This window comes from Dryobates pubescens, chromosome 33 (assembly GCF_014839835.1).
Source record: "Dryobates pubescens isolate bDryPub1 chromosome 33, bDryPub1.pri, whole genome shotgun sequence".
Lineage (NCBI taxonomy): Eukaryota > Metazoa > Chordata > Aves > Piciformes > Picidae > Dryobates > Dryobates pubescens.
In genome coordinates this window covers 2,455,497-2,480,049 of record NC_071644.1, presented here as the reverse complement: position 1 = coordinate 2,480,049, position 24,553 = coordinate 2,455,497, and the positions used below count along the sequence as shown (strand labels likewise).

The window sequence follows — 24,553 nt, the reverse complement described above, 5'->3', positions numbered from 1 at the left end:
CCTCTCCTCCCAGGGCTGTGCTTGGCTCTCGACAGCAAACTCGCTGAGTGGGCTCCGTCTGTCTGTCTGTCTGTCCCCTCATCAGTGCCCCTGAGGAAGGTGCTGCACAGGAGCAGGGCCAGCAGTGCCTCAGGGGTGCCTTACCCTGTACCAGACGATCTCCCTCATCTTCCCATCCGTCTTGAAGTTGCATTTCAGGGTCACGGCGTCCCCCACCACCACGGGCGGCAGCGGCTCGATGCTGACCGTCAGGTAGGCTGCAGGGGGGCCAGAGGGAAAGGAGAGAAAACACAAGGGGATGTGAGCTGCCAGGGAAGGATGGGTCAGAGACACACAATTGAGAAGGTAGAAGGGCTCTGCAGAGGGACCTCACCCAACTGGACAGAAGGGCAGAGGCCAACAGGATGGCATTGAACAAGTCCAAGTGCCAGGGGCTGCACTTTGGCCACAGCAACCCCAGGCAGAGCTACAGGCTGGGGGCAGAGTGGCTGAGAGCAGCCAGGCAGAGAGGGACCTGGGGGGAGTGGTTGATAGTAGGCTGAACATGAGCCAGCAGTGTGCCCAGGGCACCAAGAAGGCCAAGGGCATCCTGGCCTGCATCAGGAAGAGTGTGGCCAGCAGGAGCAGGGAAGTCCTTGTGCCCTGTGCTCAGCGCTGCTTAGGCCACACCTGGAGTCCTGTGTCCAGTTCTGGGCTCCTCAGGTTAGGAAAGAGGTTGAGCTGCTGGAAGGTGTCCAGAGAAGGGCAACAGAGCTGGGGAGGGGTCTGGAGCACAGCCCTGGGAGGAGAGGCTGAGGGAGCTGGGGTTGCTTAGCCTGGAGAAGAGGAGGCTCAGGGGAGACCTTCTTGCTCTCTGCAACTCCCTGCAGGGAGGTTGCAGCCAGGATGGGATTGGTCTCTTCTGCCAGGCAGGCACCCAGCCCCAGAACAAGAGGACACAGTCTCAAGCTGTGCCAGGGGAGGTTTAGGCTGGAGGTGAGGACAAAGTTCTTCCCAGCAAGAGGAATTGGCCATTGGAATGTGCTGCCCAGGGAGGTGGTGGAGTTCCCAGCCCTGGAGGTGTTCAAAGGGGGATTGGATGTGGCACTTGGAGCCATGGTTTAGTTGTCAGGAGGTGCTGGGTGCCAGGTTGGACTTGCTGATCTTTGAGGTCTCTTCCAGCCTTGGTGATTCTGTGATTCTGTGGTGTGGTTGGGGAAAGACTTTCTTAAGACTCTTGAGGCCCAAACCCTCCCTGGCTCTGCCGAGGCTGAGGCTAAATCCCAGCCCTCGGCACCACCTCTGCAAGGCTTGGAAACCCCTCCAGGGATGGGGACTCCCCCACTGCTCCAGGCAGCCTGGGCCAGGCCTTGCCAGCCCTCAAAGGGAAGAAATTGTTCCTCACTTCCAAGTCTAAACCTCCCCTGGGGCAACTTGAGTGCATTTCCTCTTGTTCCTTGGGGCAAGAGACCAACCCCTGCCCAGCTCCAGTTGTAGAGAGCCAGAAGGTCTCCCCTGAGCTTCCTCTTCTCCAGGCTCAACACCATCAGAACTGGACCCAGGACTCAAGGTGTGGCCTCAGCAGTGCTGAGCACAGGGCACAAGGACTTCCCTGCTCCTGCTGGCCACACTCTTCCTGCTGCAGGCCAGGATGCCCTTGGCCTTCTTGGCCACCTGGGCACACTGCTGGCTCCTGTTCAGCTGCTGTCAACCACTAACCCCAGGTCCCTCTCTGCCTGGCTGCTCTCAGCCACTCTGCCCCCAGCCTGTAGCACTGCCTGGGGTTGTTGTGACCAAAGTGCAGCCCCTGGCACTTGGACTTGTTGAATGCCATCCTGTTGGCCTCTGCCCTTCTGTCCAGTCAGTCGAGGTCCCTCTGCAGAGCTCTCCTGCCCTCTAACAGATCAACTCCTGCCCCCAGCTTGGTGTCATCTGCAAACTTACTGCTGATGGACTCCATCCCCTCCTCCAGATCATCAATAAAGATATTGACCAGGCTGGGGCCCAGCACTGATCCCTGGGGCACACCACTGGTGCCTGGCTGCCAGCTGGCTGGGGCACCATTCCCCACCACTCTCTGGGCTCAGCTCTCCAGCCAGTTCCTAACCCAGCTCAGAGTGCTGCTGGCCAAGCCAGGGGCTGACATGGCACTTGGGGACATGTTTTCATGGCCATGGTGTTCTTTTAGGCTGCTGGTTGGCCTTGATCTTAAAGGTCTTCTCCAACCAGAACCATTCTATGAACTGGGTAAAATCCTTCCTGACCTCTACCAGCTCCTGGCACCAAAACACAAGGGGCAACCATTTCACTGCTTCTCCCCCACCCCAGCTTTGCCAGCCTCCCCCTCCCCAACCCAGGGCTGCAGCTTTTGAGGCTCATCTTGGTCCATTGCAGACCTCCTCCTACCAAGTTTCCCCCAGGGCTGCAGCTTTTGAGGCTCATCTTGGTCCACTCCAAACCTCCCCCCCCAGGTTTGCCCCAGGGCTGCAGCTTTTGAGGCTCACCTTGGTCCATGTCCAAAGCCTTGCTCCCACCAACCCCCTTCCCCACCTGCAAACCCAAGTCCTTCATTTCCAGGGAAGAAGCCAGCTTGGACCTTTTCCTCCACCATCCCCTGCCCCATGTTGGTTCTCTTCCCACTGCAGACCAACCTCTTCCACCTTGTGGCCTCCTTCCAAACTCTCTCAGTTCCTCCTTTCTGATGGGAAGAGGTCCAACCAATTAATCAGAGGATGTGCAAAGCCCAGGCTGTGGTTTTTTACAGCCCAGCCTTGGCTGGCAGCCTGCTGCTTCCCCAGCTCCTCCAGAGCAGGCTGCAGGGTCTGGCCTAGCAGCAGAAGGGAAATCAGAGCAGGGGAGGCTCATTCTGGCTCCTTCCTCCCTGGTTCCCCTCCATTTGCTGCCAAACTCTGGCAGGAGCAGGGAGCAGGCAAGGGCAGGAGGGCAGGCAAATTGCATCTCTAGTTTATTTCCCTCTGTTTCCTCCAGCTGCTGGAAGGGGCCAGGCTGACAGCCCAGCAGAACCAAGGCTTTCTTCAGCACTCTTGCTCTGCCCAGCACCCATTTGGCACCAGCTGTAACCAGGACACCCCCAAGCAGCCCTTAACCCACTGCAAAATTCCATTTCCCCCCACTTTTTCCTCCAAATTGCTGCAAAAGCAAACCCAGAGGGCCTGGAAAATAGGAGCATGCCAGGGAATGGGGCAGGAGACACCAAGATGCTAGGGAATGAGGCTGTAGAAACCAAGATGCCTGGGAATGGGGCTGCAGACACCAAGATGCCTGGGAATGGGGCAATAGACACCAAGATGCCTGGGAATGGGGCAATAGACACCAAGATGCCTGGGAATGGGGCTGCAGACACCAAGATGCCTGGGAATGGGGATGTAGAATCCAAGATGCCTGGGAATGGGGCTGCAGACACCAAGATGCCTGAGAATGGGGCTGCAGACACCAAGATGCCTGGGAATGGGGCTGAAGACACCAAGATGCCTGGGAATGGGGCTGCAGACACCTTCTCTGGACACCTTCAAGTCTCAATGTCCTTCTTGAACTGAGAAGCCCACAGCTGGACACAGGACTCTAGGTGTGGCCTAAGCAGTGCTGAGCACAGGGCACAAGGACTTCCCTGCTCCTGCTGGCCACACTCTTCCTGCTGCAGGCCAGGATGCCCTTGGCCTTCTTGGCCACCTGGGCACACTGCTGGCTCATGTTCAGCCTACCATCAACCAGCACCCCCAGGTCCCTTTCTGCCTGGCTGCTCTCAGCCACTCTGCCCCCAGCCTGTAGCACTGCCTGGGGTTGCTGTGGCCAATGTGCAGAACCTGGCACTTGGATGTGTTCAATCTCCTGCCCTTGGACTCTGCCCATCTGCTCAACCTGGCAAGGTCCCTCTGCAGAGCTCTCCTGCCCTCTAACAGATCAACTCCTGCCCCCAGCTTGGTGTCAGCTGCACATCTCCTGCTGCTGGACTCCATCCCCTCCTCCAGATCATCAGTCAAGATATTGACCAGGCTGGGCCCCAGCACTGATCCCTGGGGCACACCACTGGTGCCTGGCTGCCAGCTGGTTGTGGCACCATTCCCCACCACTCTCTGGGCTCAGCCTCCATCCAGTTCCTCACCCAGCTCAGAGTGCTGCTGATGTTGAAGATGTCTCAGCCACTCCTCCCAGTTTCTCACCCTCAGCAAGCTGGTTTAGGGTCCACTCTGTCCCTTCCTCCAGGTTGATGGTGAAGATGCTGTCCCCCACCTCCCCTGCCCTGCTGCAGAAGGTTGTTCCACGTTAGGGGCAGGACTCTCCCCTGGTCCTTGCTGAACTTGCTGAGGTTCCTCTGCCCAGCTCTGCAGCCAGTCCCACAGGCAGTGCTTAGAGGCTGAGAGCTCTTGTAGAACAAGTTGTTGGTGTTTATGGAACAAAGCTCAGCCCTGACCTGTGGGAGCTCAGGCTGCACACACACGTGGCTGCTGCAGCAGCACAGCAGCCTGGCCTGGAATATTGAGCATGGGGCTCACACAGCACAGACATTAGCTTCCCCCTGCCTTTGTGTATGGGGAGGGCATCCAAAGGAAGCTTTGCTACTGCAACCAGCTTGATACCAGGGTGTTTGGCTTGGAAAAGAGAAGTGATGTGAAGAGCAGGAGCAGGGAGGTGACTGACCCCTGGGACTCAGCTCTGGGGAGGCCACACCTCGAGGGTTGGGTCCAGTTTTGGGCAACCTGGGCTGAAGGATGGACCTGAAGAGGCCTTTCCCACCTTAATGATACCATAAACACCCCAAGCAACACTACAGTTGCTTTGCCTCCCTGGGACAGCACAATCGTGGCCCCCTGCCTGGAGGTGATCCAGAGCAGGTTGGATGAGATCTTGAGCAACCTGGGCTGGGGGGAGGTGTCCCTGCCCATGGCAGGGGGATGGAACTGGATGATCTTGAAGGTGTCCTGCAAGGTGTGGGTTAATATTGCACCTTTGCACCCCTGACCTGGGGCATCTCCAAGCTGTGCCAGGGGAGGTTCAGGCTGGATGTTAGGAAGAAATTCTTCCCAGCAAGAGAGATTGGCCATGGGAATGTGCTGCCCAGGGAGGTGGTGGAGTCCCCATCCCTGGAGGTGTTTAGGAAGAGCCTGGATGAGGCACTTGGTGCCATGGTTTAGTTGATCAGATGGTGCTGGGGGATAGGTTGGACTGGATGATCTCTGAGGCCCCTTCCAATCTGGTTAATTCTATTCTATTCTATTCTATTCTATTCTATTCTATTCTATTCTATTCTATTCTATTCTATTCTATTCTATTCCATCCCATCCCATCCCATCCCATCCCATCCCCTTCCCTTCCCTTCTCTTCTCTTCTCTTCTGTTCTCTTCTCTTCTCTTCTCTCCTACCTTGTCCTATCCTATCCTATCCTATCCTATCCTATCCTATCCTATCCTATCCTATCCTATCCTATCCTATCCTATCCTATCCTATCCTATCCTACCCTATCCTATCCTATCCTATCCTATCCTATCCTATCCTATCCTATGCTATCCTATCTGAAGGAACTAGGATTGTTTATTCTGGAGAAGAGGAGGCTGAGGGGAGACCTCATTGCCCTCTCTAACTCCCTGAAAGGAGGTTGGAGCCAGGCTGGGGTTGGTCTCTTCTCCTTAGTGATAGAAGGGGAGGAAATAGCCTGAAATTGTGCCACGGGGAGGTTGAGGTTGGACATGAGGAAGAATTTCTTTGCTGCAAGAGTGCTCAGGGATTGGCACAGGCTGCCCAGGGAGGTGGTGGAGTCTCCATCCCTGGGAGGTGCTCCAGAACCCTCTGGCCATGGCACTTGGGGGCCATGGTTTGGTGGCCACGGTGGGGTTGGGTTGCTGCTTGTCCTCGGCGAGCGTCGAAGCCGTCCCCAGCCCAAACAATCCTCTGATTCTGTGATTCTCTCTCTGCAGCTGGTGACCCAAATCCTCCCCACCAGCCAGGCTCATTCAGGACCAGCTCCTTCCCAGCCTCCCTGCTGGGCTGCCAGGGGTTTATTGTCACAGGCTGAAGCGGGGATTAAATCCTGGCGGCTGCCAACGCCGCGCGCGGCCCCCTCCGACCCGCGGGGCTTCGCAGCTGCAGAGAGGCAGCCACGGGCAAGAGGGGAGGAGGAGGAGCAGGGGGGATGGGAGGAAGGTCAGGCAAGGTCTCCCAGCAGCTGCCCCAATTCCCTTTGCTTTGCTTCTGACATTTCCAAAAGCAAGATGAGCAACAGGCAGGGGAGGCAGAAGGGAGAGGGCTGAGCGCAGGCTTGGCGGCGCGGTGGCAGCTGCCCAGAAGAGGAAGGGGAGGGGAAGGGAGCTGCGCCGGGCACGGAGGCTCCACACGTGCAGAAAGAGCTCTGCCTCTTCATCAAGCAGCCCTGGGAGCCTCCAGCAGAGATTAGATCCCCCCTCCTGCCCACCCCCCACCCCGCCTCTCCCCCCAGCTTGGCTCAACAGAGTGATTAAATAAAGCTGGCGGCAGAACCGCCGCTGGCGAAGGGCAGAGTTCAGAGCAGGCTTCCCTCACGCCCCTGCGTTGTGGAGGTGCAGGAGGGCCTGGCTCCGAAGCACAGCATCTCCATAGGGGTTTCTCCTCTTCTTCCCAGGGCAATTGGAGGTGGAAAACACCTCCAAGGTCATCCAGTCCAACCACCAAGCTGCCACCACCACCACAGCCAAGGAGCCATGCCCCAGAGTGCCTTGGCCACAGGTTTCCTGAACACCCCCAGGAACCTAAGGAGTGCTGCCCAGGGGGGTGGTGGAGTCCCCATCCCTGCAGGTGTTCAAGAGGGGCTTGGATGTGGCACTTGGAGCCATGGTTTAGCTGTCAGGAGGTGTTGGGTGATAGGTTGGACTTGCTGAGCTCTGAGGTCTTTTCCAACCTGGCTGTGTGATACCAAACTGGGAGGCTTGGCTGAGACACCTTAAGGCTGTCAGGCTATTCAGAAGCTTGGACAGGCTGAGAGCAGGGCAGAGAGGAACCTAAGGAAGTGCAAGAAGGATAAGTGCAGAGGCCTGCAGCTGGGAAGGGAGAACAAACTGCAGCAGTGCAGGTTAGGAGCAGAGCAGCCCTCTGGAGAAGGAGCTGGCAGTGCTGGTGGGCAGCAAGCTCTGCACGGCACAGCAAAGTGTCCTGCTGGCCAAGCAGGCCAAGGGGGTCCTGGGGTGCACCCAGAGGAGTGTGGCCAGCAGAGCCAGGGAGGTTGCCCTGGCAGCACCTGGCACTGCATTTCAGGCCCTCAGCACAGCAATGGGAAGCTGCAGCACCCCCATGCCAACCCTTTGGTGGTGCTTAGATCATCTCCTGGTGATTGGTGACTTTCAAAAGCAACTATGGCCAAGCATGGGGTAGCCACAGCCACCCAGCTCTGCTCAGGTGCAGCAGATGCCTTGGCCCAAACATTTACTTAAGCAATGTGCCCTGGTGGCCAAGAAGGCCAATGGGGTCCTGGGGGGCATCCAGAGGAGTGTGGCCAGCAGAGCCAGGGAGGTTCTCCTCCTCCTCTTCTCTGCCCTGCTGAGGCCACAGCTGGAATGTTGCAGCCAGCTCTGGGCTGCCCAGCTCAGGAGGGACAGGGAGATGCTGGAGAGAGTCCAATGAAGGGCTATGAGGATGCTGAAGGGACTGCAGCACTGCCTGGGGAGGAGAGGCTGAGAGCCCTGGGGGTGCTCATAGAGTCATAGAATCAATAAGGTTGGAAAAGACCTCAGAGATCAGCAAGTCCACCCTGCCACCCAACACCATCTGATCAACTAAACCATGGCACCAAGCACCCCATCAAGTCTCCTCCTAAACACCTCCAGGGATGGTGACTCCACCACCTCCCTGGGCAGCACATTCCCATGGCCAATCTCTCTGTCTTGTGAAGAACTTCTTCCTAACATCCAGCCTGAACCTCCCCTGGCACAGCTTGAGACTGTGTCCTCTTGTTCTGGGGCTGAGTGCCTGGGAGAAGAGACCAAGCCCCACCTGGCCACAACCTCCCTTCAGGGAGTTGGAGAGAGCAAGAAGGTCTCCCCTGAGCCTCCTCTTCTGCAGGCTAAGCAACCCCAGCTCCCTCAGCCTCTCCTCCCAGGGCTGTGCTCCAGACCCCTCCCCAGCTTTCTTGCCCTTCTCTGGACACCTTCCAGCAGCTCAACCTCTTTCTTAACCTGAGGAGCCCAGAACTGGACACAGGACTCCAGGTGTGGCCTGAGCAGTGCTGAGCACAGGGCACAAGGACTTCCCTGCTCCTGCTGGCCACACTCTTCCTGCTGCAGGCCAGGATGCCCTTGGCCTTCTTGCCCCCCTGGGCACACTGATGGCTCATGTTCAACCTACTATCAACCACTACCCCCAGGTCCCTCTCTGCCTGGCTGCGCTCAGCCACTCTGCCCCCAGCCTGCAGCACTGCCTGGGGTTGCTGTGGCCAATGTTCAGAACCCAAGGTTCAAGGAAGGTGAGACCCCAGCTGCTCCAGACCAGCATCTCTCCAAATTCACAGCAAAATCACTGCAGAAGACAGGGGGGAAAAAAAGAAGGATGGAAAGAGCAGGAGAGGAACAGATGCACTGTCCCTCGAGGAGCCAGCCCCCCCCTCCAACACTAAGGCTGTGTGCAAGGGGGGGAGGGGGGGGGTGTGGAAAGCAGGGGAGGGAAAATAAAGCCAGGCACCAAACCCCAAAAGAAATCCAAGAGGAATCCAGATGGAGCCGTCCAGAACCTGCTGTTTTGTCGTGCCTGACGTGAGAATCTCATCCCTTGTCCCTGTCCCCCCCTCCTTTCCCTTTGCTTTCTGACAGCAGAGGATGGCAGCATGTCAGCACGCCTCAGAATCACCACTTTGCTCCTGCTTCACTTGTGTTGCTGGGATTTCCTGGGGGAGGCGAAGAAAGGCAACAGCGGCCGGCAGACATCGCTGGGGACTGAGGGCTGAGCACCGCATTTGCACCTCCAAAAGAGGAGCCCGGCCCCAGCGTCTCCATCCTCCTCCTCCTCCGCGTCAGCAGCAGCCCTGGACCTCGAGGTTCCTCTCCTTCCCCTCCCCCCCCCCCCCCCCCCCCCCATCCTTTTTGCTCTATTTTAAAGGCGGCTCTTTTGGCCTCAAAGCTGTGCCAGGGCCACCCTCTGATTAGCTTCTCACCTCTGGATATTCAGCCCTCTGATTAGACGGCGTCCCGGGGGAGAGAGGAATATTTGGGGTGGGGGTAGTGGAAGGGGGGAGGAATTCTTAAAGCATCCAGTTAAAAGGGAAGAAGGGGCGGGGGGAGGGGAAAAACCACCCCGCACGAACAGGCAGGGAGAGGAAAAGAGCAGGAGGGGGAAGGGAGAGATAAATGAAATGTCCTTTGCAATCGGGAGTGACACATTAATGAAAGGAGCGCGCTGGAACACGCTCGCCGCTTCCAATGACAAACGAGCTGCCGGGGAGGAGGCTTGGGCTCAGCCCGGCCGTGGCCAGGGCAGGAGGCTTGGGCTCAGCCCGGCCGTGGCCAGGGCAGGAGGCTTGGGCTCAGCGCGGCCGTGGCCAGGGCAGGAGGCTTGGGCTCAGCCCGGCCGTGGCCAGGGCAGGAGGCTTGGGCTCAGCCCGGCCGTGGCCAGGGCAGGAGGCTTGGGCTCAGCCCGGCCGTGGCCAGGGCAGGAGGCTTGGGCTCAGCCCGGCCGTGGCCAGGGCAGGAGGCTTGGGCTCAGCCCGGCCGTGGCCAGGGCAGGAGGCTTGGGCTCAGCCCGGCCGTGGCCAGGGCAGGAGGCTTGTCCTCAGCCCGGCCGTGGCCAGGGCAGGAGGCTTGGGCTCAGCCCGGCCGTGGCCAGGGGAGGAGGCTTGGGCTCAGCCCGGCCGTGGCCGGCGGAGGAGGCTTGGGCTCAGCCCGGCCGTGGCCAGGGCAGGAGGCTTGGGCTCAGCCCGGCCGTGGCCAGGGCAGGAGGCTTGGGCTCAGCCCGGCCGTGGCCAGGGGAGGAGGCTTGGGCTCAGCCCGGCCGTGGCCGGCGGAGGAGGCTTGGGCTCAGCCCGGCCGTGGCCAGGGCAGGAGGCTTGGGCTCAGCCCGGCCGTGGCCAGGGCAGGAGGCTTGGGCTCAGCCCGGCCGTGGCCAGGGCAGGAGGCTTGGGCTCAGCCCGGCCGTGGCCAGGGCAGGAGGCTTGACCTCAGCCCGGCCGTGGCCAGGGCAGGAGGCTTGGGCTCAGCCCGGCCGTGGCCAGGGCAGGAGGCTTGGGCTCAGCCCGGCCGTGGCCAGGGGAGGAGGCTTGGGCTCAGCCCGGCCGTGGCCAGCGGAGGAGGCTTGGGCTCAGCCCGGCCGTGGCCAGCGGAGGAGGCTTGGGCTCAGCCCGGCCGTGGCCAGGGCAGGAGGTTTGGGCTCAGCCCGGCCGTGGCCAGGGCAGGAGGTTTGGGCTCAGCCCGGCCGTGGCCAGCAGAGGAGGCTTGGGCTCAGCCCGGCCGTGGCCAGGGCAGGAGGCTTGAGCTCAGCCCGGCCGTGGCCAGGGCAGGAGGCTTGGGCTCAGCCCGGCCGTGGCCAGGGCAGGAGGCTTGGGCTCAGCCCGGCCGTGGCCAGGGCAGGAGGCTTGGGCTCAGCCCGGCCGTGGCCGGCGGAGGAGGCTTGGGCTCAGCCCGGCCGTGGCCAGGGAAGGAGGCTTGGGCTCAGCCCGGCCGTGGCCAGGGGAGGAGGCTTGGGCTCAGCCCGGCCGTGGCCAGGGCAGGAGGCTTGGGCTCAGCCCGGCCGTGGCCAGCAGAGGATGCGGCCGAGCGCTTTCACCAGGAGGCGGGAGGAGAGCCCCCAGCCCGGCTGAGCAGCCGATCATAGAATCAGTCAGGGTTGGAAAGGACCACAAGGATCATCCAGTTCCAACCCCCCTGCCATGGGCAGGGACACCCCACACTAGATCAGGCTGGCCAGGGCCTCGTCCAGCCTGGGCTTAAACACCTCCCTGGACAACCCATCCCAGGGCTTCACCACTCTCATGGGGAAGAACTTCCTCCCCACCTCCAGCCTGAATCTCCCCACCTCCAACTTCATTCCATTCCCCCTAGTCCTATCACTACCTGAGAGCCTGAGCAGTCCCTCCCCAGCCTTCTTGGAGCCCCCTGCAGATCCTGGAAGGCCACAATGAGGTCACCTCAGAGCCTTCTCTTCTCCAAACTGAACAGCCCCAACTCCTTCAGTCTGTGTTCACAGCAGAGCAGCTCCAGCCCTCTGCTCATCCTCCTGGCCCTTCTCTGGACACCTTCCAGCACCTCCATATCCCCCTCGTCCTAGGGGCTCCAGAGCTGGAGGCAGGACTCCAGGTGGGGTCTCCCCAGAGCTGAGCAGAGGGGGAGAATCCCCTCCCTGGCCCTGCTGGCCACACTTCTGCTGCAGCCCAGGCTCTGCTTGGCTCTCTGGGCTCCAAGTGCACACTGAGAGCAATCCTATCAGGAGGTGCCTTTGGCTGTGAGCCCAAATGGGGAGGAGTGGCTGACACCACCACCTCCCCACCCCTTATTACCCTCCCTAGGCTCCAGGGCATTCAGCCAGACCTGGCCAGGCTGCAGGGTTGGGCAGAGGAAGCTCATGAAGTTCAACAAGGGCAAGGGAAGGGTCCTGCAGATAGAATGAAGCAGGTTGGAAAAGGCCTCAGAGATCATCAAGTCCAACCTCTCACCCAACACCTCCTGACTAACTAAACCATGGCACCAAGTGCCTCATCCAGGCTCTTCCTAAACACCTCCAGTGATGGGGACTCCACCACCTCCCTGGGCAGCACATTGCCATGGCCAATCTCTCTTGCTGGCACCCAGCCCCAGAACAAGAGGACACAGTCTCAAGCTGTGCCAGGGGAGGTTCAGGCTGGATGTTAGGAAGAAATTCTTCCCAGAGAGAGAGATTGGCCATGGGAATGTGCTGCCCAGGGAGGTGGTGGAGTCCCCATCACTGGAGGTGTTTAGGAAGAGCCTGGATGAGGCACTTGGTGCCATGGTTTAGTTAGTCAGGAGGTGTTGGGTGAGAGGTTGGACCTGATGATCTCTGAGGCCTTTTCCAACCTGGTTTAATTCCATTCCATTCCATTCCATTCCATCCCATTCTATGTTATGCTATGCTATTCTATTCTAAATTCTTATTCCATTCCATTCCATTCCATTCTTGTCCTGGGAGCACAGAACTGGACACAGCACTGTGGCTGTGAGAGCAGAGCAGAGCAGAGGGGGAACAGAATCCCTTCCCTCCTCCTGCTGGCCACACTCCTTTTGATGCAGCCCAAGAGCCTGTTTGCCATCCCCAGATGAAGCAGGGCACTCTCCTGTTCCCCAGTTTCAAGCAGAGAACGCTGCTGGCTGGCACCAGCAGAGGCACAAAGGTTCATGGCCCTGTGTGGGGGCCCTGGGGACCTGGAGGCTGAGCAGCACGACGCAAACCCACTTTGACTTGCAGCACTTTGCAACATCTTGGGCATTAAAGATTAAACTGCAGCAGTTGCTCCCATTCCTGGCAGCACAGCAAACACTTTCTCCCTCCCTCTTTGGCCTCCCTCCCCAGCTCTCCCCTATGCTTTATTTATGACATTCCAGGATGATTTACAGCTCCAATGTTTTGCTGCTTCTCCTTCCTTAACCTGGGACAGGGTGGGCAAGAGGCAAGGATCAGAGGGCTCACATCTGGCCCAAGCCAGAGTGGCCAGTTGGTTTTGGCTGAACCTTCAAGGTGGGTTTTTTCCCTTCCTGGAAAGATGCTTCACTGATTGAGTTCATTGGGTGCTTTGTTTTCACGTGGAGGAATAACAGGGTTTGCCCCCAGGGAGGGGAAGGGGATGTGAGAGATGGATACAGCCAAGGGGCTGAGCCCTTTGCAAAGGGAAAAAGGGAATCTTGGAATGAGGAGGCTCAGGGGAGACCTTCTTGCTCTCTACAGCTTCCTGAAGGGAGGTTGGAGCCAGGTGGGGCTTGGGCTCTTCTCCCAAGCACCCAGCACCAGAACAAGAGGACACAGTCTCAAGTTGCATCAGGGGAGGTTTAGGCTGGAGGTGAGGAAGAAATTCTTCCCAGCAAGAGAGATTGGCCATGGGAATGTGCTGCCCAGGGAGGTGGTGGAGTCACTGTCCCTGGAGGTGTTTAGGAAGAGCCTGGCTGAGGCACTTGGTGCCATGGTTTAGTTGATCAGATGGTGCTGGGGGAGAGGTTGGACTCCATGATCTCAAAGGTCTTTTCCAACCTGGTTAATTCAATTCAATTCTATTCTATTCTAATCTATTCTATTCCATTCCATTCCATTCCATTCCATTCCACTCTATTCTTCCAGTATCTGAAGGGGGTACACTTGGACCTCTGTGTCCAGTTCTGGAGCCACTATTACAGGAAGGCTCTGAAGGTGCTGGAAGGTGTCCAGAGAAGGGCCACGAGGAGGAGCAGAGGGCTGGAGCTGCTCTGCTGTGAGGACAGACTGAGGGAGTTGGGGTTGTGCAGGCTGGAGAGGAGAAGGCTCCCAGGAGACCTCATTGTGGCCTTCCAGGATCTGCAGGGTGCTCCTAGAAAGCTGGGGAGGGATTTTTGAGGGTATCAGGGAGGGATAGGACTGGGGGAGATGGAGCAAAACTGGAAGTGAGGAGATTGAGATTGGATGTGAGGAAGAAGTTGTTCCCCAGGAGGGTGGTGAGAGCCTGGCACAGGCTGCCCAGGGAGGTGGTGGAAGCCTCCTGCCTGGAGGTGTTTGCAGCCAGGCTGGAGGTGGCTGTGAGCAACCTGCTGCGGTGTGAGGTGTCCCTGCCCATGGCAGGGGCTTGGGGCTGGCTGAGCCTTGAGCTCCCTTCCAACCCTGCCACTTCTCTGGTTCTATGCTGGTGGCCTTCTCGGCCAGCTGTGCTCCACACTTCCTCCTGCTCAGACCGAGAAGGCCAAGTTCAAAAGCTAACTCTCACCCACTGTGAGGGAGAGCCCTGCTGGCAGGGAGCAAATTGCAGTAATGCTGTGTAGAGAGGATCTGAAGAGGCCAAGCAAACAATTAAGAGCCGGTAATTAAAATTCCTCTCCCTTCTCACCGCGGTGTGGTGAAGCACAAACACTTCATTAGCGGCCTCTTACCTTGCCCATCTGCATAAGTGGCAGCAAGCACTCTGCAGCTGGATCTCTAATTATTCTTTATGGACCAAACAAGCTCCTCAGTCACACAATCACAGAATGACCAAGGTTGGAAGAGACCTCAGAGATCAGCGAGTCCAACCTGGCACCACAGACCTCATGACTAAACCATGGCTCCAAGTGCCACATCCAAGCCCCTCTTGAACACCTCCAGGGATGGGGACTCCACGGATTCATAGAATCAATAAGGTTGGAAAAGAGCTCAGAGATCAGCAAGTCCAAGCTGTCACCCAACACCTCCTGACAGCTAAACCGTGGCTCCAAGTGTCACATCCAATCCTCCCTTGAACGCCTCCAGGGATGGGGACTCCACCACCTCCCTGGGCAGCACATCCCAATGGCCAATTCCTCTTTCTGGGAAGAACTTTCTCCTCACCTCCAGCCTAAACTTCCCCTGGCACAGCTTGAGACTGTGTCCTCTTGTTCTGGGGATGGCTGCCTGCCTGGCAGAAGAGACCAACCCCCACCTTGCTCCATCCTCCCTTCAGGGAGTTGCAGAGAGCAAGAAGGTCTCCCCTGAGCCTCCTCTTCTGCAGGCTAAGCAACCCCAGCTCCCTCAGCCTCTCCTCTTGCACTGGTGCTTGCACTGGTGAGGCCACAGCTTGGGTCCTGGGTTCAGTTTTGGGCTCCTCACTCTGAGAAGAACATTGAGAGGCTGGAGCAGGTCCAGGGAAGGGCAGCAAAACTGGGGAAGGATCTGGAGAACAGGGCTGGGGAGGAGCAGCTGGGGGAGCTGGAGGTGTTCAGCCTGGAGCAAAGGAGGTTGAGTGGAGACCTCCTGGCTCTCTACAACTCCCTGAGAGGAGGTTGGAAGCAGGTGGGGGTTGGGCTCTTCTCACATGCAGAACGTGGCAGGACAAGAGGAAACAGCTTGAAGTTGTGTCAGGTGAGATTCAGGTTGAATATTAGAATAGAATAGAATAGAATAGAATAGAATAGAATAGAATAGAATAGAATAGAATAGAATAGACCAGGTTGGAAGAGACCTTCAAGATCATCAAGTCCAACCTATCATCCAACACCACCTAATCAACTAACCCATGGCACCAAGCACCCCATCAAGTCTCCTCCTGAACACCTCCAGTGATGGGGACTCCACCACCTCCTCAGGCAGCCCATTCCAATGGGCAATCACTCTCTGTGTGTAGAAGAGGGAGTGATTAGGAACAATTTCTTCCCTGAAAGGATTCACAGGCACTGGAAGAGGCTGCCCAGGGAGGTGATGGAGCTCCCATCTCTGGAGGTGTCCAAAAGGGGCCTTGATGTGGCCCTGAGGGCTGTGGCTTAGCAGCAGCGGCTCAGCACCAGCCAGCTCCGGGCGAGCGCTCGGGCTTGGGGATCTCAAAGGTCTCCTCCAACCTCCACAGTTCCCTGGCTCTGTGCACAGAAGGTGCTCTTTTCCTGCCTGAACTGGATGCAACAGGCCCAGTGCAGCTGACAGATCTCAAGGATGTGTCTTGTTAGGTCTTTGTTATGCGAATCAATAAGCCCACTCAATATATCGACCCAGCGCTGCCGCTGTGGCCTTTTGACCTCCTGTTAAATGAAGATGAACTGAGCAAATCACTTCATCAGGGCTGCTGGGGACAGGCAGACCCCCAGGGGCTTGCTTCACTTAGGGTTTCATCATCAAAACAGGCTCCAAATGACAAGGGTAGGAAGCTTCTGTGAGCAGAGCTTATCACTGTGTCCTGACCCAAAGCTTTTGATAATGCTTTGCCCATGAAGGGTTGGATCTGATCATCCATGAGGCTCCTTCCAACCTGGTTACTCTGTGATGCTGCAAAACCCCAAACCCAGCTCCCAGTCCAAAGCTTTTTCTAATGATTGTCCCATGAAGGCTTGGATCTGATCATCCACAAGGTCCCTTCCAACCTGGTTACTCTATGATGATGCAAAACCCCAAACCCAGCTCCCAGTCCAAAGCTTTTAGTAATGATTATCCCATGAAGGATTGGATCTGATCATCCATGAGCTTCCTTCCAACCTGGTGATGCAGAAACTAAACCCAGCTCCCAACCCAAATATTTTGCTAATGCTTTGCCCATGAAGGGTTGGATCTGATCATCCATGAGGACCCTTCCCACCTGGTTACTCTGTGATGATGCAAAACCCCAAAGCCAGCTCCCAGTCCAAAGCTTTTGCTAATGCTTTGCCCATGAAGGGTTGGATCTGATGATCCATGAGGTCCCTTCCAACCTGGTTACTCTATGATGATGCAAAACTCAAGCCCAGCTCCCAGTCCAAAGCTTTTGGTAAAGATTCTCCCATGAAGGGTTGGATCTGATCATCCATGAGGCTCCTTCCAACCTGGTTACTCTATGATGATGCAAAACCCAAACCCAGCTCCCAGTCCAAACCTTTTGCTAATGATTGTCCCATGAAGGCTTGGATCTGATGATCCACAAGGTCCCTTCCAACCTGGTTACTCTATGATGATGCAAACCCCAAACCCAGCTCCCAGTCCAAAGCTTTTGCTAATGCTTTGTCCATGAAGGGTTGGATCTGATCATCCATGAGGTCCCTTCCAACCTGGTGATGCAGAAACTAAACCCAGCTCCCAATCCAAAGCTTTGGGTAATGATTATCCCATGAAGCATTGGATCTGATCATCCATGAGGCTCCTTCCAACCTGGTTACTCTATGATGATGCAAAACCCAAACCCAGCTCCCAGTCCAAACCTTTTGCTAATGCTTTGCCCATGAAGGGCTGGATCTGATCATCCATGAGGCCCCTTCCAACCTGATGATGCAGAAACCAAACCCAACTCCCAGTCCAAAGCTTTTGCTAATGCTTTGCCCATGAAGGGCTGGATCTGATCATCCATGAGGCCCCTTCCAACCTGGTTACTCTGTGGTGCTGCAAAACCCAAACCCAGCTCCCAGTCCAAAGCTTTTGGTAATGATTATCCCATGAAAGGTTGAATCTGATCATCTATGAGGCCCCTTCCAATGTGGTTAATCTATGATGATGCAAAACCCAAACCTAAGTCCCAACCCAAAGCTTTTGTTAATGCTTTGCCCATGAAGGGTTGGATCTGGTGACCCATGAGGCCCCTTCCCACCTGCTTACTCTATGATGATGCAAGAACCCAACCAATCTTCCAACGACTTCAAGGCTCACAACCCAGCTGAGAAGGGACTCCAGTTGCAGATGTCCTTGCTGACTGCATGGGGCTTGGACTTGATGACCTTTCCAGGTCCCACCTAAACCTCTCTCTGCTTCTGTGACTTTAGAACAGAATCCCAGCATCCCAGCATGGTTTCTGGGGGGGATGAAGGGGTTGGAAAGGACCTCTGGAGGTCACCCAACCCAACGCTGCTGCTAACACAGGGCCTCTGAGATCTAGTTGCTACAGGACCATGTCCAACACTGCTCAGAGCTCTCCTTTTGGCCTTACATTTTGGGATTCTTCAGGGGGAAATAAAAGGAAAAGCAAGAATGACTCATTTTGGGTCATGCTGTGGCCTCCAGCACCCCTGGGGTGCAGCCACCTCAGCAGCATGGAGAGCACCTTCCCCACTGAGCACTCCTGTAAGGCCCTCCCAAAGAGTTAGGTCAAGAGAGCTTTAAAAGGATCCAATTCCTTACTTATTTGTGGGCTTTTTCAGCCCAGTTTTGCTCCTCATTAGGAGCACTTCAGGCTTTTGTTACATCCCAAGGGCAAAGAGTGGCTCTTACATCCCAGCTCCTACAGCTAAGCCCTGGGATGGTGCAAGCAGGCAGCCAGGGCTGCAAAGAAAGGAAGAGCCAAGCTCAGAGTGGATCCTGCTGGGCTAGAAGCAGTGCTCCAGGGCTCCAAACAGTGCTCCAGCACCCCTGGGGTGCAGCCACCTCAGCAGCATGGAGAGCACCTTCCCCACTGAGCACTCCTGTAAGGCCTTCCCAAAGACTTAGGTCAAGAGAGCTTTAAAAAGAGCCAATTCCTTATTTATTTGTGGGCTTTTTCAGGCCAGTTCTGCTCCTCATTAGGAGCACTTCAGGCTTTTGTTACATCCCAAGGGCAAAGAGTGGCTCTTACATCCCAGCTCCTACAGCTAAGCCCTGCCATGGGGCAAGCAGGCAGCCAAGGCTGCAAAGAAAGGAAGAGCCAAGCTCAGAGTGGATCCTGCTGGGCTCCCAACAGTGCTGCAAATGCTTGGGCTCAGTGGGGCTTTCATTCACATCAGCACAACCTGGGCACAGCCAATGGCCTCAAGAAGAGCCAGGGGGAGTTTGGGCCACTTGGGGCATGCAAATGCAGTGGCTGCTGTGGGCTGTGAGAGACTCAGGGTGCTGCAGGGGCTCCTTGATCCTGCCCAGCACTCACCCCATGACTCTGCTCCATCTCTTCCACCTCACTGAAGCCCAGACCCAGCTGTGTCCTGGGCTGAGCCCCAGCAGTGTGGGCAGCAGGGGCAGGGAGGGAATTCTGCCCCTCTGCTGTGCTCTGCAGGGCTGGGGCAGCTCTGGAGCCCTCAGCACAGACAGGGACCTGATGGAGCAGGGCCAGAGGAGGCCACAGCAGTGCTGGCAGGGCTGGAAGCCCTCTGCTGGGAGGCCAGGCTGGGAGATCACCCAGTCCAACCCCCCTGCCAGAGAAGGAGCATAGAATCCAGCACAGGTCACACAGGAACACAGAATCATAGAATGATAGAATCAAGCAGGTTGGAAAAAACCTCAGAGACCATGAAGTCCAAGCTGTCACCCAGCACCTCCTGACAACTAAACCATGGCTCCAAGTGCCACATCCAATCCCCCCTTAAACACCTCCAGGGATGGGGACTCCACCACCTCCCTGGGCAGCACATCCCAATGGCCAATTACTCTCGCTGGGAAGAACTTTCTCCTAACCTCCAGCCTAAACTTCCCCTGGCACAGCTTGAGACTGTGTCCTCTTGTTCTGGGGCTGGGTGCCTGCCTGGGAGAAGAGACCAACCCCCACCTGGCTCCAACCTCCCTGCAGGGAGTTGCAGAGAGCAAGAAGGTCTCCCCTGAGCCTCCTCTTCTCCAGGCTAAGCAACCCCAGCTCCCTCAGCCTCTCCTCCCAGGGCTGTGCTCCAGACCCCTCCCCAGCTCTGTTGCCCTTCTCTGGACACCTTCCAGCAGCTCAACCTCTTTCCTAACCTGAGGAGCCCAGAACTGGACACAGGACTCCAGGTGTGGCCTCAGCAGTGCTGAGCACAGGGCACAAGGACTTCCCTGCTCCTGCTGGCCACACTCTTTCTGATGCAGGCCAGGATGCCCTTGGCCTTCTTGGCCCCCTGGGCACACTGCTGGCTCCTGTTCAGCTGCTGTCAATCAGCACCCCCAGGTCCCTTTCTTCCTGGCTGCTCTCAGCCACTCTGCCCCCAGCCTGTAGCACTGCCTGGGGTTGCTGTGGCCAATGTGTAGAACCTGGCACTTGGATGTGTTCAATCTCCTGCCCATGGCCTCTGCCCATCTGCCCAGCCTGGCAAGGTCCCTCTGCAGAGCTCTCCTACCCTCTAACAGATCAACTCCTGCCCCCAGCTTGGTGTCAGCTGCAAATTCACTGCAGATGGACTCAATGCCCTCCTCCAGATCATCAATAAAGACATTGACCAAGCTGGGGCCCAGCACTGATCCCTGGGGCACACCACTGGTGCCTGGCTGCCAGCTGGCTGGGGCACCATTCACCAACACAGAATCACAGAACCAGCCAGGTTGGAAGAGACCTCCAAGATCATCCAGTCCAACCTCTCACCCAGCACCATCTGATCAACCAAACCATGGCACCAAATGCCCCATCCAGCCTCTTCCTAAACACCTCCAGGGATGGGGACTCCACCACCTCCCTGGGCAGCCAGATGGGGCTGGAAAGCCTCCACCGAAGGGGACTCCACAACCCCTCTGGGCAGCTCTGTGACCCCTCACAGTGCAGAGGTTTCTCTCTCCTCCTCTAATTCCTCCTTCCAGCAGTTCCCAGCTCCTTGTTATCGAGCCCCAGCCCCATCCATCAGCCAGCTCCAGCTAATAAAGCAGATGTAAACGGCAGCTTGTTCCCCAGCTCGTTGGCACCTCCGGTGCGTGGCTGCCGACAAACAATCTCCTGCCGGATAGAGCCATCCATAAGCAGCCTCCGGGGCTGGAGGGGAAGGACTGCAACAACCTCCCCCCCCCCCCTCCCCGCCCCCGGCAGCTCCAAACGTCTTCATCGCCGGGCCGAGGCTCATCAGCGAGGCTGTTCCAGCTCACCGGAGCACAAGATGAGGAAACCTGTTTCGAGCTGGGCTGCTCGCTGGTTGTTGGGGTTTGTTTGCCACCCCCGGGGCCAGGTTAGTGCTTGTTCTACATCTCCTCCCAGGCACTGGCCTCCAAGCAGGCACTTTGTGATGGTTTGGAGGGGCTGGGGTGGGTTGAAATTAAGCCCCCCTGAGATGAGATTGCCAGCCCAGCTCAGTTGGAAAGCAAAGGGAACTCTGTTTGCAAGCCCAAACTGCAACCTAGAGAGATGGAATGCAATGAATGTGTACCAAACATCCACTGTTAAGAGTTACTCACCACTTACAAGCACCACAAGAGCACCACCACCAACCCCCCCTGGATAAACCCCCCTCTGGAGGAGACCTCTTTCCACCTGGGCTGGGTTTGGTGTGTGATTTGGTTTGGTTTGCCACTCCTGGGGCCAGGTTAGTGCTTGGTCTACATCTCCTCCCAGGCACTGGCCTCCAAGCAGGCACTTTGTGATGGTTTGGAGGGGCTGGGGTGGGTTGAAATTAAGGCCCCCCAGATGAAATTGCCAGCCCAGCTCAGTTGGAAAGCAAAGGGAACTCTGTTTGCAAGCCCAAACTGCAACCTAGAGAGATGGAATGCAATGAATGTGTACCAAACATCCACTGTTAAGAGTTACTCACCACTTACAAGCACCACAAGAGCACCACCACCAACCCCCCCTGGATAAAACCCCCTCTGGAGGAGACCTCTTTCCACCTGGGCTGGGTTTGGTGTGTGATTTGGTTTGGTTTGCCACTCCTGGGGCGAGGTTAGTGCTTGGTCTACATCTCCTCCCAGGCACTGGCCTTCAAGCAGGCAGTTTGTGATGGTTTGGAGGGGCTGGGGTGGGTTGAAATTAACCCCCACCCCCTATAAATCAACCCCCCCAGATCAAATGGCCAGGCCAGCTCAGTTGGAAAGCAAAGGAAACTCTATTTGCAAGCCCAAACTGAAACCTAGAGAGATGGAAAGCAATGAAAATGTACCAAACATCCACAATTAAGAGGTATTGACAACTTCTAAGCAACTCAAGAACAACACCACCAACCCCCCCTGGATAAAACCCCCTCTGGAGGAGACCTCTTTCCAGCTGGGCTGGGTTTTGGTTGTTGGGTTTGGGGTTGGTTGTTTGTTTTTCCCCTTCTGGAGCCAAGGCAGGGATGCATCCTGCCTACCCTGAGAGCTGCAGCTGGAGCAGGTTGCTAAGTGACACAACCAACCTCAGCTGGGATGGTGCCAGGCATGGGGCAGCTCCCACCTCTCTGGGCAGCCTGGGCCAGGCTCTCACCACCCTCAGGGGCAAACATTTCTCCCTTCTCTCCACTCTCAGTCTCCCTCTTTGAGTTCTGTACCATCCCCCCATGTCCTGGCACAGCAGGCCCTGAGAAAAAGTCTGTCTCCAGCTTGCTGATCTCCCCTTGAAGCACTGCAAGGCCACCAGAAGGTCTCCCTGGAGCCTTCTCTTCTCCAGGCTGAACAACCCCAACCCTCCCAGCCTGGCCTCCCAGCAGAGGGCTTCCAGCCCTGCCAGCACTGCTGTGGCCTCCTCTGGCCCTGCTCCATCAGGTCTCTGTCTGTACTGAGGGCTCCAGAGCTGCCCCAGCCCTGCAGGGGAGGTCTCAGCAGAGCACAGCAGAGGGGCAGAATCCCCTCCCTGCCCCTGCTGCCCACACTGCTGGGGCTCAGCCCAGGACACAGCTGGGTCTGGGCTTCAGTGAGGTGGAAGAGATGGAGCAGAGTCATGGAGTGAGTGCTGGGCAGGATCAAGGAGCCCCTGCAGCACCCTGAGTCTCTCACAGCCCACAGCAGCCACTGCATTTGCATGCCCCAAGTGGCCCAAACTCCCCCTGGCTCTTCTTGAGGCCATTGGCTGTGCCCAGGTTGTGCTGATGTGAATGAAAGCCCCACTGAGCCCAAGCATTTGCAGCACTGTTGGGAGCCCAGCAGGATCCACTCTGAGCTTGGCTTTTCCTTTCCTTTGCAGCCCTGGCTGCCTGCTTGCCCCATGGCAGGGCTTAGCTCTAGGAGCTGGGGTGCAAGAGCCACTCTTAGCCCCTGCTGCCCACACTGCTGGGGACACAGCTGGGTCTGGACTTCAGTGAGGTGGAGGAGATGGAGCAGAGTCATGGGGTGAGTGTTGGGGAGGGATAAGGAGACACCCACAGCCTTGTGAGCCTCCCACTGCTCCCCCAGCTCACCAGGCAGAGGATCAGCAGGGCTGTGCTGGCTGCTCTGCTCCAGCTCCTTGCTAGATTGTGTTTTATTAGCTGCCTCCAGTCCCACCCTGCAGAGCCTGGCAAGCCACCTAGATAAATTAGAGCTGGAATATTTATCTCCCACCCTTGTGCAGCCATGAAGAAGGTTTAGCAGCATTTACTCCCCAGCAGTAAAGTTTTATTTATCATTTCTCTCTCTCCCTTCCCCTCCCCCCCCCAACCTCCTCCCTTCCTCCTTCCCTTCCTCCAAACCTCACAACCTGCTCAGCACATCACCATAAAGCCAACCTCTCATGAGGTTCACCTCCATCTCCCAGCCAGGAAGAGGTATGGGGAAGGAGGGAGGGCAGGGGGGAGAGGAAGGAATCACAGAGTCACCAAGGTTGGAAGAGACCTCAAAGATCATTGAGTCCAAGCTGTCACCACAGACCTCATGACAAAACCATGGCTCCAAGTGCCACATCCAAGCCCCTCTTGAACACCTCCAGGGATGGGGACTCCACCACCTCCCTGGGCAGCACATTCCCATGGCCAGTCTCTCTTGCTGGGAAGAATTTCTTCCTAACATCCAGCCTGAACCTCCCCTGGCACAGCTTGAGACTGTGTCCTCTTGTTCTGGGGCTGGCTGCCTGCCTGGCAGAAGAGCCCAACCCCGACCTGGCTCCAACCTCCCTTCAGGGAGTTGCAGAGAGCAAGAAGGTCTCCCCTGAGCCTCCTCTTCTGCAGGCTAAGCAACCCCAGCTCCCTCAGCCTCTCCTCCCAGGGCTGTGCTCCAGACCCCTCCCCAGCTCTGTTGCCCTTCTCTGGATACCTTCCAGCAGCTCAACCTCTTTCCTAACCTGAGGAGCCCAGAACTGGACACAGGACTCCAGGTGTGGCCTAAGCAGTGCTGAGCACAGGGGACAAGGACTTCCCTGCTCCTGCTGGCCACACTCTTCCTGCTGCAGGCCAGGATGCCCTTGGCCTTCTTGGCCCCCTGGGCACCCTGCTGGCTCCTGTTCAGCCAGCTGTCAACCACTACCCCCAGCTCCCTTTCTTCCAGGGATGTGGACTCCACCATCTCCCTCAGCAGCCTGTTTCAATGCCTGACCACTCTTGCAGCAAAGAAACTGCTTCCTGATATCCAAACCCTCCCCTGCTATTCCTAAACCTCCCCTGGTGCAACCTGAGGCCACTTCCTCTCATCCTATCACCTGATTGTAGGGAGCAAAGACCAACCCCCACCTCACTCCAACCTCCTTCCAGGGAGAGCCAGAAAGTCTCCCCTCAGCCTCCTGGAGGCTCAACACCCCCAGCTCCCTCAGCTGCTCCTCCCCAGCCCTGTTCTCCAGACCCTTCCCCACCTTTGTTGCCCTTCCCTGGACCCTCTCCAGCCTCTCAGTGCCCTTCTCGGAGTGAGGGACCCAGAGCTGACCCCAGCATTTGAGGTGCTGAGTGCAGGGGGGGCCAATCCCTGCCCTGGTTCTGCTGCCCACAGTATTGCTGATCCAAGCCAGGCTGCTGGTGGCCTTCTTGGTCATCTTGTCCCAGAAGAGGAGGAGAATCAAGCCTGGAAGAGCCAAATCTCCCCCCAAAGCAGGTGGCCTCCCTGAGTCGCAGCGCTGGCTTTGCAGGCACCTCTTGGCCTCTCCCCAGCTGTTCGAGCAGCAGCTGACGCCAGAACGAAGCCCAAAGCACCCCCCAGGGGCCAGCAGGGCCTCAGATGTCCCATTTTCACAGATGAAGATCGTGCTCTTCATTTGCATATATGCAAATAGGGGCTGGCTGCCTGCAGCACAGCCTGCCCTCCTTTCCTGCTGCCTGAGAACACCTCCAGCAGCCAGCGAAGGAGGACAGCCCCCAAGCAACTGCACCCCAAGTTGATTCCCACCCCAGGAGGCCAGGCCGACAGAGCAGGGTCAGACAAGGTGCAAGGAGTGGAAGCTGTCACCTGTGGAGTTGTTGCTCACTGGTCTCATGCCTTTATCTCCCTTGATGGCTGAAGAAGAGAAGAGAAGAGAAGAGAAGAGAAGAGAAGAGAAGAGAAGAGAAGAGAAGAGAAGAGAAGAGAAGAGAAG

At 57.2% G+C, this 24,553-nt stretch overlaps 1 protein-coding gene across 1 annotated transcript in view; it reads right to left on the bottom strand.

Annotated features, from left to right (window-relative positions):
- The window catches only part of IGSF21 (immunoglobin superfamily member 21), a gene marked incomplete at its 5' end in the record, with an annotated part of 97,941 nt that overhangs the window by 44,418 nt on the left and 28,970 nt on the right, over positions 1-24,553 (bottom strand). The window contains one exon of the mRNA XM_054175679.1: positions 145-257. Coding sequence (XP_054031654.1) covers positions 145-257 — 113 coding nt within the window. The remainder of the gene's footprint in view (positions 1-144; positions 258-24,553) is intronic.